Source organism: Macaca mulatta, chromosome 1, assembly GCF_049350105.2.
Source record: "Macaca mulatta isolate MMU2019108-1 chromosome 1, T2T-MMU8v2.0, whole genome shotgun sequence".
In the NCBI taxonomy this organism is placed as follows: domain Eukaryota; kingdom Metazoa; phylum Chordata; class Mammalia; order Primates; family Cercopithecidae; genus Macaca; species Macaca mulatta.
The window spans coordinates 126,520,156-126,539,571 of record NC_133406.1 but is presented as its reverse complement, the minus strand read 5'-3'; the positions used below and the strand labels follow the sequence as shown (position 1 = coordinate 126,539,571).

The following is a 19,416-nucleotide window of genomic DNA, read 5'->3' as shown; positions in this document are numbered from 1 at the left end:
ACAGTTAACAAAACAGACAGTGAAGACAACATTTTGAGTAAGCAAGCCCTCTGATAACCCTTAAAATCACACCAAGATAAGTCTATACTACTTACTCCTATGACCTGATGATACTATACATTCTGTAAACACCATGTGAATACAAAATCAAGTAAAAAAGACTCCCACCTGTTGCCAAAGATAGTCTCCCAAAAACCACCAATAATGGGTACAGATTCCAAAGTTTCTATTCCTCTGACTTTATCAGAGGAGTTATTTCCATTTTCTCGGCTCCCATCACCATTTACAGTTTTTCGCAATTTTCTACAAAAAAAAGGTCAATAACTTCAGATTATTCAAGACCCTATTTCTGCCCAAAATATCCCTATAGAAAATTATACTGACAAATTATTACGTAAAATCAAGTATAGTTTAACTTCACATACTGAGGATAAATTATGTAAGAACTTTCTGATTTGAGGGCAAAACCAGATTCCAAACCAAAGTCCTATGCTACCATTTTGTTCATTCATTAAAGAAATAGAACTGCTATTCAGAATCTACTAAAAAAAAATTTCCACTTGTATGACCAAAAGTCTGTTCAGGCACATTCAATACCACTAGCAGAAGGAGCAATTTCTTTAAATATGGACGTTAGGAATCTACCTCTTATGGCACATTTTATAAGGGGAACATAGAATAATAGCAACTGATCACTTTTTATTGATATCCTATATAATTAAAAGATATATACTATATATATATCAATAAGACATATCATAGCATTTTATTTCCTTAGAAAACATTCAATCAATTTAACTGAACTTACAAGAAATCTTCTTTTTTAAAAGTTTTTAAAATAACATTCAAAAATAAGAATACGTTGAAATTCATTGCACCTAATGGAAAATTCTTATTTAGTAATTGCTTACGCAGGCAAATATCTACAGATATTCTGAGGGAGGATAACATAACTTTTGGAAGGTAACACTGCATATACCTAAGAACATTTAAACAGTTCCAAAACTCACATATACCATATAATCGATTAAAATATAACATGAATTCAATATGTAAAGAAAAGCCAAATCAATCCTTATTAAAAGTTTAGACAGCTGGGCATGGTGGCTCACGCCTGTAATCCCAGCACTTTGGGAGGCCGAGGTGGGTGGACCACCTGAGGTCAGGAATTCCAAACCAGCCTGACCAACATGGTGAAACTCCGTCTCTACTAAATTAAAAAAAAAAATTAGCCAGGCGTGGTGGCATACGCTTGTAATCCCAGCTACTTGGGAGGCTGAGGCAGGAGAATCGCTTCAACTCGGGAGGTGTAGGTTGCAGTGAGCCAAGATTGCACCATTGCACTCCAGCCCGGGCAACAAGAGCGAAACTCTGTCTCAAAAAGAAAAAAAAAAAGTTTAGACCACTTAGAAGTCAATTCTTATTACACACTTTTGAAAAAAGGTAAAATTTTGGTAGCACTAACCAAATGTACCAAGATCCTTGTTTACAGTGAATTTTCACCAAATTTTGATTAAGACTGAATTTCAAAGAGAAAGTTTTCTTTAAAGACAATATATAAGATAAATTTTAATAAAGAATAATATAGTATAAAAAATTTCCTTTTAAACAACTGTACTGAATGACAAAAATCCCAAACTGGAACTGAAAGTTTATAACAAGGTTTCTCAGCATCAAGGAGAAAAGTGCAAAGTAATGCATTCATTTCCTAAGCCAAAAAATAATGAAAAAATACACAAAAGAGGGAGATTTTAAATTAATCAAAGACTTTATAAATCTCTATAACACCTCTCCCAGAAAATATACAACTACAGTGTAATTTCTCATCTTACCTTCTTCTTCGATTTCCATTGTTTCCTGATGGTCTTGTTATCTGAGTAGACACAATTTGACAGTGGACAGTTCCCATGAGTAGCATAAGGCACAAGGGTCCAAGTACTTCACTTATGTTCACAATAGGCATCATCAAATATAAGACAATTGCTATAACTGAAAAGAAGAGGTTTTAAGATGTAAAACATTAGATCTCATCTTTAAAATTAATTCTAAAAACTATACAATTTCTATAAAAATCCATCATTTAAAAAAGTACACAAATAAATAATTTCCTACAACACCCATCCAGCTGCACATTAGCAGAGTGAAAACCTGAAGCCCTAGATCCCTCGGCAAGTGAAGAATACTGTGTTAAAAGGATTTACCTTTCTGGCAGCATGATAATTTAGATATTTCAAAAGGGTTTCCACCGCAAAAACAACTAGATGCTGTATATAACACGCATGTTGAAATGTGTTGCTCTAAGGAAGAGTATTTTCCAAGGCTACACAGAAAGCAAAAAGCAAAGATGGAAATTGAATCTAGGTAGTCAGGCTCCAGAGTCCTCACTCTTAACTATGTTGCCTTTTCATTTCATATATAATGAAGAAGAAATACATATACGTGTGTGTGTGTGTGTGTGTGTGTGTGTGTGTGTGTGTGTGTGTGTATGAAATGCAAATCAAAGCATATATATAAAAGGTTTAAAGAAGCAAATGGGCCGGGCGCGGTGGTTCCAGCCTGTAATCCCAGCACTTTGGGAGGCTGAGATGGGCGGATCCCGAGGTCAGGTGATCGAGACCATCCTGGCTAACACGGTGAAACCCCGTCTCTACTAAAAAAAAATACAAAAAACTAGCCGGGCGAGGTGGCGGGCGCCTGTAGTCCCAGCTACTCGGGAGGCTGAGGCAGGAGAATGGCGGAAACCCGGGAGGCGGAGCTTGCAGTGAGCTGAGATCCGGCCACTGCACTCCAGCCTGGGCAACAGAGCAAGACGCCGTCTCAAAAAAAAAAAAAAAAAAAAAAGAAAAGAAGCAAATGAAATGGAAAAATACCAAAAAGTATCTCCATATTTTAACATATTTCAGATTTTCACATAAATAGTAATTATTGTGCTATACAAACTATTCCTGTGTGGAGAAAAAGAAAGTTACCTATTTCATGCCCTAATAAAATCCCAATACTCAAACACAATAATGAAAGTACCCAGACAATAAACTATAGACCTTGTTGACTTGAGAATGTGAATATAAATTTACCACTGCACCGTGAAGACAAGGAGTTTTTTCTGGTTTGTTCACTGCTCTATCTAAAACCAGTACCTGGAGCACAGAATAGACACTCAATATTTGTTGGATAAATTATTGAAATACTATCAAAGTGAATTTAACATTTAAAAGTAGAAAATTTATCTCAGCATCTAGAAGAATATTTGGCACAGACACAATAGGCTTAAGTATTTGTTGACTCAACTGAATTAATGTAATAATTTCATACAATGTAATTTTGATCACATCTATACAAATCACCTCAATTTTGACAGTTATGCAGTAAGAATTTGGTTGGCAGCTGGGCATGGTGGCTCACACCTGTAATCCCAGCACCTTTTTTTTTTTTTTTTTTTGAGAAGTTGTCTCGCTCTGTTGCCCAGGTTGGAGTGCAGTGGCCGGATCTCAGATCACTGCAAGCTCCGCCTCCCAGGTTCACGCCATTCTCCTGACTTAGCCTCCAGAGTAGCTGGGACTACAGGTGCCCACCACCGTACCCGGCTAATTTTTTGTATTTTTAGTAGAGATGGGGTTTCACCATGGTCTCGATCTCCTGACCTCGTGATCCACCCACCTTGGCCTCCCAAAGTGCTGGGATTACAGGCATGAGCCACCGCGCCTGGCCTTCCCAGCACTTTTTGAGGCCTGGTGGGTAGATCACTTGAGCCCAGAAGTTCAAGACCAGCCTGGGCAACATGGCAAAACCCCATCTCTACAAAACTCCAAAAAAATTAGCTGAACATGGTGGCATGCGCACCTGTTGTCCCACTCCCAGTCTACTCAGTAGGCTGAGGTGGGAGGATCACTTGAGCCCAGGAAGTTGAGGCTGTAGCGAGCCAAGATCATACCACTGCACTCCAGACTGGGCAACACAGTGAGACCTGGTCTCAAAAACAAAAAAAAAATTTTTTGGTTGGTGAAGCAAAAATGGACAAATGGGTCACATCAAGTTAAACCAAGATCACGACACTGTACTCCAGCCTGGGCGACAGAGCAAGACTCCATCTCAGGGATGGGGTGGGGGTGGGAGTGGGGAGGTGGGGCAGGGGAAGCTTCTACACAGCAAAGGAAACAATCAACCAAGAGAAGAGACAACTCACAGAATGAGAGAAAGTCTTTGCAAATTATCCATCTGACAAGGGATTAATAACCAGAATATATAAGGAGCTCAAACAAGTCTATAGGAAAAATCTAATAATCTGATTTTTAAATGGGCAAAAGATCTGAATAGACATTTCTCAAAAGAAGACATACAAATGCCAAACAGGTAAATGAGAAGGTACTCACATCATTGATCACAGAAATGCAAATCAAAACCACAATGAGATATCATCTCACCTCAGTTAAAATGGCTTTTATCCAAAAGACAGGCGATAGCAAACGCTGGAGAGGATATGGAGAAAAGGGAACCCCCGTACACTGTTGGTGGGAATGTAAAGTAGTACAACCACTATGAAGAACAGCTTGGAGGTTCCTCAAATAAAGAAAAATAGAACTACCATATGATCCAGCAGTCCCACTGCTGGGTATATGCCCGAAAGAAAGGAAAGTGGTGGTTGGGCACTGTGGCTCATGCCTGTGATCCCAGCACTTTGAGAGGCCAAAGTGGGCGGATCACTTGAGGTGAGGAGTTCAAGACCAGCCTGGGCAACACGGTGAAACTCTGTCTCTACTAAAAATACAAAAATTGCTGGGCATGGTGGCGGGCACCTGTAATCCCAGCTACTCAGGACGCTGAGGCAGGAGAATCACTTGAACCCAGGAGGCAGAGGGTTGCAGTGAACTGAGATTATGCCATTGCACTCCAGTCCCTGGGTGACAGAATGAGACTCTGTCTCAAAACAAACAAACAAAAAAGAACAAAAGAAAGGAAGGAAATCAGTATATCAAAGAGTCACTCCCACACTTGTTACAGCACTGTTCACAATAGCCAAGATTTGGAAGCAACCTAAGTGTCCATCAGCAGATGAATGGATAAAGAAAATGTGGTACATATACACAACGAGTACTATTCAGCCATAAAAAAGAATAAGATTCTGTCACTGGCAACAACATGGATGGGACTAAAGGACATTATGTTAAGTGATAAAAACCATAAAAACCAAGCACAGAAAGACAAACTTCACATGTTCTCACTTATTTGTGGGAGCTAAAAATGAAAAAGACTGAACTCAAGGAGACAGAGAGTAGAAGGCTCTGAGGCTGAGAAAGGTAGTGGGGGTGGAGTAGGGGATGTGGGGATGGTTCATGGGACAGAATGGAAAATACCTAGTATTTGACAGCACAACAGGCTGACCTATAGTCAATAATTGAATTGTACATTTAAAATGAACTATAAGAGTATAACTGGATTGTTTGTAACACAAAGGATAAATGCTTGAGAAGATGAACACCCTACTTGCCATGATGTGATTATTATGCATTGCATGCTTGTATCAAAAAATCTCATGTACCTTATAAATATATATACCTACTATATACCCACAAAAATTAAGAAGTTAAAAAAAAAAAGAATTTGGTTGGCATTTGATCCCAGTTCCTCAGAGGTAACCTCTAAACCCTTGAATTTCCTAAGTGACAGAAGTACCTTTGCTATTCATTGTGGGCCCCTTGTGCCAAGCCTGAGAGTTTATGCTAACAAGGTACCTAAGGATGGCTGCTGGTCACCCCAAAAAGACCAACTATGTGATTAAAGGCTTGGGTCTTTGAGCCATAGGAGACCTCTGAGGAGTAAAGGGGGATGGAGACTGCGTTCAACCACATGTCAATGATCCCATCAATCAAGCCTAAATAATAAAGTCTCAATAAAAACTCTACATACCAAAGCTAAGGGGAGCTTCTTCCCTAGCAGGGTGGCAATATTCTGCATATTGCTACCTGAGGACAACGGAAGCATCCTGTTTGGAACTATCCCAAACACTCCTATACCTCTCTTCTCATTTATGTTCTGTTGCTATAATGAAACTATAATTGTAAGTTTAGTACTTTCTGGAGTTCTGAGAGTCATTCCATCCAATCATCAAATCTGAGGGAATGCCTGGGGGACCTAAAACTATAGCTACCTGGTCAGAAGTGAGAGTGACCCTGGCGACCCCTAAACTTGAGGCTGGTATCTGAAGTGAGAGCAGTCTTGTAGAGGACTGTGCCCTAAACCTGTGAAGTCTGGCCCAACTCCAGGTAACAGAAAAAAAAAAAAAAAGCATTGTATTAAAAAACACACACACAGCCGGGCGTGGTGGCTCAAGCCTGTAATCCCAGCACTTTCGGAGGCCGAGACGGGCAGATCACGTGGTCAGGAGATCGAGACCATCCTGGCTAACACGGTGAAACCCCATCTCTACTAAAAAATACAAAAAACTAGCCGGGCAAGGTGGCGGGCACCTGTAATCCCAGCTACTCGGGAGGCTGAGGCAGGAGAATGGCATAAACCCGGGAGATGGAGCTTGCAGTGAGCTGAGATCTGGCCACTGCACTCCAGCCTGGGCAACAGAGCGAGACTCCATCTCAAAAACACATACACACACACACACACACACATATTTGTTCTTGATTTGTAATTCATCTCAAATGCCCATATTTTCTAAACTATTAAGAATAAAAATATTTCCTTATCATGCTAAAGAATATATAAGTAAAATAAATACACATTATATGTTAGTGAAGATATTCTGAATCAGGAACAAAACAACATGACCACTCACTGTTATCACTTAACATGACTCTGAAATGTTGACTGATTCGGTGAAAGTAAATGAAATGTATATGAAAGGAGAAAACCAAATTTTCATTATTTGCCAACCATATGGTTGTATCATTATAAAATCTAATACAAGCACTGAAAAACTATTAGAATTGATGACAAAGAGTTTAATAAAGCAGCTGGTTATAACAATTTTAATTATAAACCAACAGCTTTCAAATGTGACAGCAAAAACCACTTAAAATTTGTAAAAATAGACTTAAAAAGTCATGTATTTTCAGCAGCAGCAACAAAGACAAACTATTTAAATTTCAGGTGGAAATCTCTAAGTATCTCTCAAAAGATGAATGTATAAGCTAAACATGGTATATACATACAATGGAATACAATTCAGCCTTTAAAAGGAAGAATTCTGAAACATTCTACATGGGCAACCTCGAGGATATTATGCTAAGAGAAATAAGCCAGTTGCAAAAGGACAAATATTATATGATTCCGCTTATATGATGTTCCCAGAGTAGTCAAAATCATAGAGACAAGGTAGAATGATGGTTGCCAGGGACTATGGGTAGGGGAAATGGGGAGTTTAATGGGTATGGAGTTTCAGTTTGGGAAGATGAAAAAATTTCTGGAAATAAACGGTGTTGATGGTCGTATTCCAATATCAATATACTCAACGCCACTGAACTCCACACTGAGAAATGGTTAAGATGGTGTATTTCATGCTGTGTACATTTTACCACAATAAAAAAAAAACTGAATTTAATAAGTTCTAAGGGGGCCTTATAAGAAAAAAATCCAGTTCTGGGTGTGGTGGCTCACACCTGTAACTCCAACACTTGGGAGGCTGAGACAGGAAGATCACTTGACACCAGGAGTTCAAAGACCAGCCTGGGCAATATAGCGAGAGCCCATCTCTAAAAATAAAAAATAAAAAACAGCAGCTGAGCATGGTGGCACACCCCTACTGTCCCAGCTACTCAACAGGCTGAGGCAGGAGGATTGCCTGGGCTCAAGGCTGTAGTGAAATACCATTAGGCCATTGCACTCCAGCCTGGGAGTAAGAGTGAGACCCTGTCTATATTTAAAAAAAAAAAGAAAGAAAGAAAAAAATCCTGCAAAGCTTTACTGAGGGATAAATAGAAGTCCTGATTAAGGCCAGGTGCTGTGGCTCACGCCTGTAATCTCAGCACTTTGGGAGGCCGAGGTGGGAGGATTACCTGAGATCAGGAGTTCAAGACCAGCCTGGCCAATGCAGCGAAACCCCGTCTCTACTAAAAATACAAAAAAATTAGCCAGGCATGGTGGCACACACCTGTAGTCCCAGCTCCTCAGGAGGCTGAGGCATGAGAATCGCTTGCACCCAGGAGGCAGAGGTTGCAGTGAGTCAAGATAATGCCACTGCACTCCAGCCTGGGCAACAAGCGAGACTCCATCTCAATTAAAAAAAAAAAAAAAAAGGAAGTCCCGATTAAAAGGAGAGCAATATCATATTTCTGTATAGCGAAGAGAATATTGTAAAGAAGTCATATTTTCTGTCCATCTTCCAAAAATATATGCATACATCTATATTTGTGTATGTGTGCTGGGGAAAGGGGATAATCAGAGAATTCCAATCCAAATTCCTATATTGTGGGGTTTTTTGGTTTTAATCATGATAAAATAATGCTAAACTATTTTGGAAAGGATAAACAAGAAAGCATGAGAGAAAATGTGGGAAAGCAGAATAATAAAGAAATACCTGGCCAGGCGCAGTGGCTCAGGCCTGTAATCCCAGCACTTTGGGAGGCCAACACAGGTGGATCATGAGGTCAGGAGTTCGAGACCACCATGGTCAACATGGGGAAACCCCATCTCTACTAAAAATACAAAAATTTGTCGGGCGTAGTGGCACATGCCTGCAATTCCAGCTACTTGGGAGGCTGAGGCAGGAAAATTGCTTGAACCCAGGCAGAGGTTGCAGTGAGCTGAGATCACACCACTGTACTCCAGCCTGGGCAATAGAGTGAGACTCCATCCCAAAAGAAAAAAAAAAATTTCCTGCTCAATGTTAATCCATATTAAATAGCTGTAGTTAATGAAAGCAGTGTGGCATAGATATGAGAATAACCAGAAATTAATGGTACAGAGTATGTAGTCCAGAAACACACCATGGCAAATATGAAAATTTAGTATATGGCACAGATATGAGAATAACCAAAATTATTTATGTGCCATTTAACATATGGCATAGAATAACCAAAACTGACGGTACAGAATATGTAGTCTGGAAACAGACCATGGCATATATGGAAATTTTCTCTATATATGATGCAGTATCTATCAACCAGGAAGGAATAAATAATTTAATAATAAATGTGTGGAAAAAATACTTAAATTTCACCCTTACAAGTGACCAAGGAAATGCATATTCAACAAGCAAAATATTTTTTGCATGTCAAATTAGGTAACAATTTTTTGTTGCAGGTGTGGGCAGAGATGCAATCAGGGTCTTACTCTGTCAGCCAGGCTAGAGTGCAGTGATGAATCATAACTCACTGTAACCTCAAACTCCTGGGCTCAAGTGATCCTCCCACCTCAGCCTCATAAGTAGCTGGAACTACAGGCATGCATCACCATGCCCCACTAATTTTTTTAAACTTTTTTTTTTCTTTTTTTTTTTTTTTTGGTAGAGATGGGATCTTGCTGTGTTTCCCAAGCTGGTCTCAAACTCCTGGCCTCAAGTCTTCCCACCTCAGCTTCCCAAAGTGCTGGAATTACAGGTTTGAGCCACCACCCCCCACCTAGATAACAATTTTAAAATTATAATAATGCTGGTAAGACCATGGTAAAACAAGTATCCTCATCTATTGCTTTCCAAAAGAACTGTGCCACCGGCAATTTCACTGTATGTACAAAAACCCTTAAATGTCCGCATTCTTTGATCTGTTAATTCTATTTCAAAGAACAAATTCTAAAGAAATAATATAAAATAAGGAAAACTTTGTTCCTGATGGCATTATTAATAGAAAAAACATAGAAACAACCTAAATGCCCACAATATGGGAAGATACTATAAAGTATGTCCCCAACAAAATTCATATTGAAATCTTAATCCTTAATGTGACCATATTAGGAGATGGGGCCTTTGGTAGCTGATTAGGTCATGAGGGCAGAGCTCTCATGAATGAGATTAGTAACCTTATTAAAGAGACTCCAGAGAGCTCCTGTGCCCCTTCAGCAACATGAGGACCCAGAGAGAAGCAGACCCTCACCAGACACTGAATCTGCTAGTGCTCTGATCTGAACTTCTCAGCCTCCAGAACTGTAAAAAATAAATTTTTGTTATTTATAAAGCACCTAGGCCATGATATTTTTGTTTTATCAGCCCAAGTGGCATAAGATAGAAATTGGTACTGAGAATGGGAGTCCTACTATAACAAATACCTAAAAATGTGGAAGCAGCTTTAGAATGGGTAGAGGTAATGGGTAGAGACTAGAAGAATACTGAGGTACACAGTAGAAAAAGCCTGGATTGCCTTAAACCTTTTCAAAAGAGATTCTGGTAAGGAATCAGAAAGAAAAGAGGTGGCCAGGTGCAGTGGTTCACGCCTGTAATCCCAACAAGCTGGGAAGCCGTGGCGGGTGGATCACCTAAGGTCAGGACTTTGAGACCAGGTCAACATGGTGAAACCCCATCTCTACTGAAAATACAAAAATTAGTCAGGCATGGTGGCAGGCGCCTGTAATCCCAGCTACTCGGGAGGCTGAGACAGGAGAATCACTTAAACCCGAGAGGTGGAGGTTGCAGTGAGCCAAGATCGTGCCACTGCACTCCAGCTTGGGCAACAGAGCAAGACTGTGTCTTGAAAAACAAAATAAAACAAACAAAAACAAAGAAAGAAAAGAGGGGAGCTACAGAAAAAGCCTCAGTCTTCTTCGAGACTACCTAAGTAACCACGAACAGAGTATTGGTAAAATATGAGGTAAAGTCCATTCCGATGAGGTCTCAGATAGAAATGAGAAATAATATGTTATTAGAAACTGAAGGAAAAACACTCTGTTACAGAGTGGTAGAGAACTTGCTGAACTGTATTTATGGTCTAGGATTCTGTGGAAAGTGAAACTTGCAAGTGATGAAATTGCATATTTAGCTGGAGCTATTTCTAAGCAAAGTGATAAAGGTGCAGCTTGGCTCTTCCTATGTGCTTACAGTAAAATGTGAGAAGAGAGAAATGACTTAAAAGACAGAATTGTTAAGCAAAAAGGAAGCATTAACTTAAAGATTTGAAAAGTTATCAGCCTATGCACATTGTAAAAAGTGAGAAAGCATATTAGGGAGGTCCCCAGTCACATATAACCAGTTGGTAAGTTTGGGGATGAGTGCCCTCATGGAAGTGGCCTTATAAAATGACTCCTAAGAGCTCCCTTGCCCCTTTCACCACATAAGGACACAGCAAGAAGACTGACACCAATGAATCAGAAATCAGGTCCTCACCAGATACCACATCTTCTGGCACCTTGATCCTGGACTTCCTAGCCTCCAAAACTGTCAGAAATAAAGTTGTGTTGTTGATAAGCCACCCAGTCTATGATATTTTTCTTATAGCAGCCTCAACAGACTCAGACAGAAAGGTTACATAAATTACAGGACTCTTACATAATGGACTATTAAAAAGCTATATAGGCCAGGTGTGGTGGCTCATACCTGTAATCCCAGAACTCTGGGAGGCTGAAGCAGGAGGATCACCTGAGGTCAGGAGTTCAAGACCAGCCTAGCCAACATAGTGAAACCCTCTCTCTACTAAAAATACAGAAATTAGCCAGGCGTGGTGGTGTGTGTCTGTAGTTCCAGTTACTTGGGAGGCTGAGGCAAGAGAATCACTTGAACCTAGGAGGCAGAGGTTGCAGTGAGCCAAGACCGCACCACTATACTCCAGCCTGGGCAACAGTGAGACTGTCTCAAAAAGAAAAAAAAAAAGGGCAGCCATATAAAGATGTTTATAAATCCATATGATACATATGACTACATATGATAGACTGTACAGACATTAAAATGATAGTTTTAAATGACGGTATGTCTACATGATGAATGATTATGCAGCCATTAAAATGATGGTTATGAAGACTTATTTTAAATCAAATAAAATTTAAAATTCGGTCTCTTATTGACACTAACTACATTTTGAATACTCAATAGCCACATATGGCTAAGTAGCTACTACACTGGGCAGCACAGATGTGGAATACTTCCATTACAGATATTCTAATAAATGACACTTTCACAACTTAAAAAATATTAAACCTATAAATTTGTAAATATATACATATATTTTTCACTCTATAACTTAAAAATTTTTTAAACTGACACAGATAAAAGAAAAAAAAAACATAATTCTTTCACCTTAACCCAACTTTCTCCCACTCTTTGTTCTAATTCATGCCTTTTTGCACAGGTGTAACCATAGTACATACTGCCCACTTCCTTGATAGACAATGGGGATACATTCGTAAAGAGAATACACTGGGTCCCTGCACACAGTTAGAAAACATCAAGTAGTGATGTGTAACCCAGAAATTAAAATTGATTCTTATGATAGTGACTAGAGGGTATTAGGACTACTTAGAAATATAGATAGGAATGATCTCTTTATGGAATTTACATCCCAGCTGAGATTTAAATGTGAGAAAAAAGCCAGCCATTTTAAAAGCCTTAAGAATGCTTCAAACAGCCAGGTGCAGTGACTCACACCTGTAATCCCAACACTTTGGGAGGCTGAGGTGGACGGATCACCTGAGGTCAGGAGTTTGAGAACAGCCTGAGGCACGAGAATCACTTAAGCCTAGGAGGCAGAGGTTGCAGTGAGCCGAGATCGCACCATTGCACTCCAGCCTGGGGAAAAACAGCCAAACTCCAAATGCTTCAAACAAAACAAAACAGCTGTGTGTGAAGAACAAAAAAAAGGACATTATGCCTAGAGCCAGCACAAGAAGAGTGGTAAGAAATAGAGAAGATGATGTCTGAGAGGAGAACAGGGACCAGGTCCTGCAGGGCAGTATAGGCCATGGTAAGAACTTTGGATTTTTATTCTAAGGTCGACAGAAGTCACTACAGGGTTTTAAGCAGGAAAATGACATTATATGGCTTCTGTTTTTAAAAGATTTCGCTAATTGCTGTGGAAAGAATGATTGGTAGAAAGAAGGCTCAGAGTAGATGTTATTCCAGTGGTCTAAGCAAAGAAATGCTGGTGCTGTGGACAATTATCATGGCAGCAGAGACTGAGATAAATAGAGTGACAAATTTGGGGGAAGAACTCGCAGACTTGGTGACAGATTACACATGAGAGTTGATGGTAGGGTAGAGTAGGAAGCTTTCATTTTTCACCTGCATACTGGGTGACTGATGGTATCATTTAATGAATTGGAGACACAAACAGGAACAAGTTTACACACACATGCACATGTGTGCAGCGCACACACACACAAGTCAAGAGTTCCATTTTTTATATAATTAAGTTCAAGATACCATATGGTATCTTGATACCAGATTTATATAATTAAATCTCCACATGGAAATGTCAAGCAGCCAATTAGATTTGTAAGTCTGAAGTTCAGCAGAGAGATCTGGCCTGAAGATACAGACTTGGGAATCATCTGTATATCAATTATATTTAAAGCAACAGGCCTTAATGAGACTACTTAAAGAACAGAACCTAGGGTGCAAACTTTAGGTAATCCAATATTCAGGCTGAACATGGTGGCTCATACCTGTAATCCCAACACTTTTGAGCCCAAGAGTTCAAGACCAGCCTGGGCAGCATGACAACACCTGGTCTCTACAAAAAAATACAAAAATTAGCCAGGCACAGGGGCATACACCTGTAATGCCAGCTATTTGGGAGGCTGAGGTGGAAGGATTGCTTGAGTCTGGGAGGTCAAGGCTGCAGTGAGCTATGATCATGCCACTGCACTCCAGCCTGGGTGACAGAGAGAGACCCTGTCTCAAAAACAAAAAACACACATACCCAATTTCAAAGGCTCAGAGGTCAGACACAAGAAAAGACAGAAAAGGCCTGGCCAGTGAGACAGGTAGAAAGAAACTCAAGTGAAGAGAAAGAGTTACACAAGTATGTTTGCTCTAATGTAGCAGGTAATTTTAAGATGAACCCCGAATGGCCTATGTCTCTTCACTTCTGTGTACTTTAAACCGTCAAGTGAAAGGGTAAATGTAAAAACAGTAGATAATTATTTAATAGCAAAAGCAGCAAAAAGAAACTGTCATTGCTTATTCCAACTCTGCCAATTACCTTGCATGAAATAAAGTAGTAACAGCCAAACAAAGATTCTTAAAGAGGTAACCTGAATCCACCAATTGCTGAACAATGGAAAAAATACAACTCGAACAAGCCCCTTCCGAGTCAGAGATGTCCATGGAATTTCAGGTTTTGCTTTGGCAAATGTTGACCCTTTAAACATACAATAAAACAAAATATCAAACATTTATATACACTGTATTGATGCCCACCTGTAGCACTACATTAAAAACAGGTGAGTGCAAACATCAGCACAAAACCTGTTCAGTTAAAAAAAAAAAAAAGAAAAAACCCTCTTAGATGTCTGTTAAATGTAATAACTTCTTGCCTCAATCACTAGGACAGAAGCTCAAAATAAGTCAGGCTTACATGAATGTTAAACAACCTATTTATCTAATTACACAACAGCAAGTCTCTATGTTCATCCCTCTTTTACATGTATGCATGTAATTTATAGAGCCACACAGTACTAAGGCAGAGGTAGAAAAAGTGCTAAAGCCTGAGTGATGAGAGTAAAGTGTTACATTTGGAAATTAAAGTACACCATCATATAGAGAAGATATTAAAAATTAGGCACCACCTGAAATAATATAATAATATACATAAAAAACAATTTTAGAACTAACCTCTGATTAAGTCAACGTCAATCAAGTCTGGCTTTATGTGGCCCATCTTTTTTGGTTTGTTTTTCAAACCCTAGGATAAAACAAAACAAAAACAAAACCAGAAATAAATAAAAGCCCTTTTATTTACTTTTTCTTTTTTTGAGACGTAGTTTCGCTCTTGTTGCCCAGGCTGGAAAGCAATGGTGTGATCTCGGCTCACTGCAACCTCTGCCTCCCGGGTTCAAGTGATTCTCCTGACTCAGCCCCCTAAGTAGCTGGAATTACAGGTGCCCACCATTAAGCCCGGCTAATTTTTCATATTTTTAGTAGAGATGGGGTTTCACCATGTTGGCCAGGCTAGTCTCAAACTCCTGACCTCAGGTGATCCACTCACCTCGGCCTCCCAGAAGTGCTGGGATTATAGGTGTGAGCCTCTGTGCCCAGTCAGAAAAGCCCTTTTAAATACAGAAAATAAACTTAAATTTTTTTTTCTGTATATCCGATTCCCTTTTACTAAGGACACTTTAATCCTAAAGCTCCTTAAAGGAACTTGCCATTAATACACATTTTGTTTTAGTTTTTAATCCTCTCCACTAATGCATCCATATACTTTATCACTTTTTAAAATATTCGAACAGTGCCAACAGATCAATACATGAAAAATAATAGCCCCCTGAGCCATTGCTCCTCTCCTCTGAATTTCACTCCTCAAAAACAAATAACTTTCATCTTTTTTTTGCTCTACTATTTTTAATTGACACGTTATAATTGTGCACATTTATGGGGTAGAATGTGATATTTCAATACATGTATACAATGTATAATGATCAAACTATATCACCTTGAACATTTATCATTTCTTTGTGTTGGGTTCATTCAAAATCCACCCTGCTAGGTATCTGAAAACATATAATAAATTGTGATTAATTATAGCCACCTCACAGTGCTACAGAACACTAAACCTTATTCCTATCTAGCTGTACTTTTGTATTTGTTAACCAAGCATTGGCTATCTGTCGTTCCCTCCCTCTTACACTTCCACACCTCTAGTAACTACTATTCTACTCTCTACTTCTATGAGATCAACTTTTTAGCTTCCATGTATGTGTGAGAACACGAAGTATTTATCGTTCTGGGCCTGGCTTATTTCACTCTGCATAATGTTCTCCATTTCCATTCATGTTGCCATGAATGACACAACTTCATTCTTTCTTACAGCTAAATAATATTCCATTGTGTATATATACCATATTTTCTTTATCCATTCATCTGTTGATGGACACGTATGAATTCCATGTCATGACTATTGTGAATAATGCTGCAATAAACATAGGAATACAGATATTCCTTTGACATATAGATTATCTTTCCTTTGGATATATACTGAGACTGCTGGATCACATGGTAGTTCTATTTCTAGTTTTTTGAGGAACTGCAATACTGTTTTTCATAGTGGCTGTACTAATTTACATTCACACCACCAGTGTATAAGAATTCCCCTTTCTCTGCATCCTTGCCAGCATTTTTTTTTTTGTCTTTTTGATAACAGCCATTCTAAACTAGGTTGACGTGGTATCTCATTGTGGTTTGATTTGCATTTCCCTAATGACTGGTGATATCGAGCATTTTTTCATATTCCTGTTGGCCGTCTGTATTGTCTTCTTTTGAGAGATGTCTATTCAGCTCAATCGTCCATTTTAAAATTGAAGTATTCGGATTTTTGCTATTGAGTTATTTGAGTTCCTTATATATATTAATCCTTTTTCAGATGAAAAGTTTGCAAATGTTTTCTCTCATTCTGTAGGTTGTCTCTTCAATCTTGATTGTTTCCTTTGCTGTGCGGAAGCTTTCTAGTTTGATACAATCCTATTTGTCTATTTTTGCTTGTTACCTGTGCTTCTGAGGTCTTCTCTATAAAATCTTTACCCAGACCAATGTTCTGAAGCATTTCCCCTATGTTTTCTTCTAGCAGTTTCAGGTCTTACATTTAAATCATTAATCTATTTTGGCTTGGTTTTTGTATATGGTGAGAAATAGTGGCCAGGCACGGTGGCTCACCCCTGTAATCCCAACACTTTGGGAGGGGCCAAGGCAGGAGGATACCTGAGGTCAAGAGTTTAAGACCAGCCTGGCCAACATGGTGAAACTCTGTCTCTACTAAAAATACAAAAAGTGGCTGGGCATGGTGGTGGGTGCCTGTAATCCCAGCTACTCAGGAGGCTGAGGCAGGAGAATCACTTGAACTGGGAACGTGGAGGTTGCAGTGAGCTGAGATCACACCACTGCACTCTAACCTGGGCGACAGAGCAAGACCCTGTCCCTTAATTTAGAAAATAATAATAAAATAATTTGTACATGCTAATTCTTAATTACATCTTAAAAATTAGATATTCAATCATTAAAATTAATGCCAAAAATAAAGTTTACAATAATTTGCTATTTACCTATCATGGTCATTGAACCAGTATTGATCTTTAGCTTTGTTTAAACAGATGCAGTCAATTTCTCTTGTGAATCCTATATATTTCTATTCAACTCACCATAAGCTGTAGATTTTACAGAAAAATATTCTAAAACCTCAAGTGTAATAAAATTAAAGAAGGAATCAAAATTTGAAAATGAGGCAACTCAAGGAAAAAACCCTTTGAAGAAACATGTACACTAATTTTTGAAATATGCATTTTCACGAGAATAACAATTATCTTGTATGCTATATTCAAAATCAGAAATTAAAAATTTAAAGTAAAAATATTACTTTATAGCTTTTTGGACATTTGTCCCAGTGCTAAGCTTTCCGGACATTTGTACCAGTGCTATTCCCCATCACTTTAGAGTCAAAATAATCTTTCTACTTTCTTTGCTTTCTAGACTTTTCTCCAATAATGTTACAGCGTTAGAATTAGCATTAACTAGAGGTACAATTATCCAAATCTCCCTTAGCAATAGAAACACATTTATTCATTCACTCAGTCAAAAAATATTCCACAAGTATCTTTTATATGTCAGATACTCTGCTTGAGCTAGGTATAAAACAATAAGTCAAAACATGGCTCTATCTTCAACGAATGTACAGTATAGAAGGGAAGACAAACGAAAAGGCCAAATGTACAAGGGTTTCTCAGGAAAATGCCCTCTGAATCTCTCCATTTTTTTAATTCCTAAAGAGACAGAAATCATTAATAAATTTATGACCACTGATCTCAAGGAAGATTAGAAAAGTCACCATATACTGCTGTATATTTTGTACTGAGGGAGAGTAAAAACCACATTCCATACTTTTGTTTTAGAATTCTTCTGCTTTATCTTCCACCGTGCAGGTATGTATAAGAGGAAGTACATGCCAGGCACTATCCTAAGCACTTTCACATATAGTCATGCATCACTTAATGTCAGGGATACATTCTAAGAAATTCATCTTTAAGTGATTTCACTGTTGCCTGAACATAGCTTATTACACACCTAGGCTATATGGCAGCCTATTGCTCCAAGGCTACAAATCTGTCCAGCATATTACTATACAGAATATTTAGGCAATTTTAAACACAGTGGTATTTGTGTCTAAACCTAGAAAAGGTATAGTAAAAATATGGTATAAAAGATAAAAAATGGGGCTGGGCGTGGTGGCTCACCCCTGTAATCCCAGCACTTTGGGAGGTCAAGGCAGGAGGATCACCTGAGGTCAGGAGTTCAAGACCACCCTGGCCAACATGGTGAAACCCCATCTCTACTAAAAATACAAAATTAGCCGGGTGTGGTGGTGGGCACCTGTAATCCCAGCCACTCAGAAGGCTGAGGCAGGATCGCTTGAACCCAGGAGGCTGAGGTTGCAGTGAGCCAAGATCGCACCATTGCACTTTAGCCTGGGCGACAAGAGTGAAACTCTGTCTCAAAAAAGAAAAATAAAAAATAAAAAATGGTACACCTGTATAGGGCACTTATGAATAGTGCTCTCAGGACTGGGAGTTGCTCTGAGTAAGTCAGTGAGTGAGTGGTCAATGAAAGTAAAAGCTTAGGACACCGCTGTAGTACACTATTGTAGACTTCATAAACACCGTAAACATAAGATACACATCACATTTTTTTAAATCTTCCTTTCTACAACAATAACTTTTTTTTTTCTCTGAGACAGAGTCTTGCTCTGTTGCCCATGATATAGTGCAATGGCACGATCACAGCTCACTACAATCTCATTCTCCTGGGCTCAAGCAATCCTCCCACCTCAGCCTCCCAAGTTTTTTTGTTTTTTTTTTTTTGTAGAGAAGGGGTCTTGCTTTGTCACCCACGCTGGTCTCAAACTCCTGGTCTCAAGTGATCCTCCTGCCGTGGCCTCCCAAAGTGCTAGAATTATAGGCATGAGCCACCTCAACCAGTCTGTTCTATAATAACTTAACCTTAGCTTACTGTAATGCTTTTACTTTATAAGCTTTATAGGTTTTTTAAACTTTTTGACTTTTTTGTAATAACAGTTTAAAAACACACATTTTCTTTTTATCTTTATAAGCTTTTTTCTTTCTTCTTTTTTTTACTTTTTAATTAAAAACTAAGATACCAACACACACAGCCAAGGCCTACATAGGGTCAGGATCATCAATATCACTGTCTCGCACATCTTGTCCTACTGTAAGGTCTTCAGGGGCAATAACACACAGGGAGCTGTCATCTCCTATGATCACAATGCCTTCTTCTGGAATACCTCCTGAAGGACCTGCCTGAGACTGTTTTACAGTTAACTGATT

At 38.9% G+C, this 19,416-nt stretch overlaps 1 protein-coding gene across 10 annotated transcripts in view; it reads right to left on the bottom strand.

The window, feature by feature from the left end:
• The window catches only part of PHTF1 (putative homeodomain transcription factor 1), a 62,186-nt gene that overhangs the window by 27,441 nt on the left and 15,329 nt on the right, over nucleotides 1-19,416 (bottom strand). For all 10 annotated transcript variants that reach the window (XR_013399592.1, XR_013399591.1, XR_013399594.1 and 7 more), the window contains 4 exons: nucleotides 14,702-14,771; nucleotides 14,070-14,228; nucleotides 1,833-1,989; nucleotides 169-303 (listed from right to left, as the gene is read on the bottom strand). Coding sequence is in view for 4 of the 10 variants with exons in the window: in XM_015148585.3 (XP_015004071.1) it covers nucleotides 169-303; nucleotides 1,833-1,989; nucleotides 14,070-14,228; nucleotides 14,702-14,771 (521 nt within the window). In the remaining 6 variants the exon portion in view is untranslated. The remainder of the gene's footprint in view (nucleotides 1-168; nucleotides 304-1,832; nucleotides 1,990-14,069; nucleotides 14,229-14,701; nucleotides 14,772-19,416) is intronic.